Consider the following 1,627-nt stretch of genomic DNA (forward strand, 5'->3'; position numbering starts at 1 on the left):
CCTAAAACCTGAACCCTGAACCCTGAAACCCTGAACCCTGAACCCTGAACCCTGAACCCTGAACCCTAAACCTGAACCCTGAACCCTAAACCCTGAACCCTAACCCCTGAACACCCTGAACCCTGAACCCTGAACCCTAAACCTGAACCCTAAACCCTGAACATACAATTTACTTATATAATAATTATAAAAAAAATAATTACAAATCCCTAAAAAGTAATATTTTTATACATAAAATAAAAACTTAGTTTGCTTAAATGTAAAACACTTATTAAAAAAATATTATACTATTACAATGTCTTTTTACATTAAATACCCAAAAAAAAGCGATAAAAAATTCTTAGTATATTATAAGGAACAATTGAATGAAAAACGTTAAGTTTATAAATTTTAAAATTATCCTTTTATTCTTTGCTGAACTTTATTCTCTTGGATATAGTTCATCAAATAAGTCTTGGACACTTTCACTTATCCTAAATGCCATATCAGTTACTACATTATCTTGCAACACTATATGTGAAAGATTAAAGGTAGTAATAATCATTCTTTTTATATAATCTATATTACATATAACACTATTTCTATCTTCTTCATTACGTTGAACACTCGCATCTTTTAGTAAATTATATGATAACACATTCTCAAGCATGTAATTTTTTAATCTACTATTAATTTCATCATTTGTTAAAGGCCCATCTGAAAACATTTCCCTAAGACGACTAATTATCCTTAATGCCATATTTGCCGCTTTTTCTTCTGAATATTCAATTCTATAAATCTTAAACACTGATGAAACTGTGTTATAAACAAGTCTAATGTTACTTATAGCATCTTCATCTAAGTTCCCGGAACTATCAACTACCTTTTGCATTGATAACTTAAGAGATAAAAATTCTACATCACTAACTCCAGATAGGGATAAAGATTCATCACATGTCAATGAACAATCATACTTACGTTTCCTATTTAATCCTGAAGAGTTACCTTCTGCAAGATTTCTTTCTTTTTTATGACATACTTTTAAATCAAATTTATGTAATATGTCATTAGATATAGTTACAAATAAATTAACCTTATACAAAAGTGTCATCCATAAGCTAAAGTATAAAACACTAAAAAAATATAATACTTTTAAAGTTTTCATTTAAAGAAATAAATAAATATACAAAAAATAATGATTTTCTCTACAAAAACATAAATCCTAAAAATGTATGCATGTATATATAATTCTAAAAAAAATTTATAAAGAACAATTTTTTTTTTTGATTTTTAAAATTAATTTCTATATTATTAACAAAAATATAAATATAAACAAAAAATTTTAATAATTCTTTCTAAAATAATTTTCTTCTAATGTTCACCTTTTAGAAACATAATAAAAATTCTATGATTATTAAAATTAAAAAGGAGTAATTTTACATAAAAATATCCTCTATTGTATGATATTTCATATCTAAACAAGTAATATTAATAAAAGTACAAATATATTTATATGAAATATGCCAAATTAATTTTAAAACAAAAGTACATGATCTAAAAAAAAAATTAAAATATACCTAAACAAAAAAAGAAATCAACTAACGAGAACTCAAAATTCAAGCTACCAAATAATTATAAATAAAAAACC

General features: G+C 24.5%; 1 protein-coding gene across 1 annotated transcript; it reads right to left on the reverse strand.

Annotated features, from left to right (window-relative positions):
* Positions 1-421: 421 nt before the first annotated feature.
* Positions 422-1,144, reverse strand: PRELSG_0011800 (hypothetical protein; the record flags this gene model as incomplete). Its single annotated transcript, XM_028677300.1, has 1 exon — positions 422-1,144. The coding sequence occupies one exon, from the start codon at positions 1,142-1,144 to the stop codon at positions 422-424; it is 723 nt and encodes a 240-aa protein (XP_028531309.1).
* Positions 1,145-1,627: the final 483 nt, after the last annotated feature.

Source organism: Plasmodium relictum, assembly GCF_900005765.1.
Source record: "Plasmodium relictum strain SGS1 genome assembly, contig: PRELSG_00_v1_96, whole genome shotgun sequence".
NCBI classification, from domain to species: Eukaryota; Apicomplexa; class Aconoidasida; order Haemosporida; family Plasmodiidae; genus Plasmodium; species Plasmodium relictum.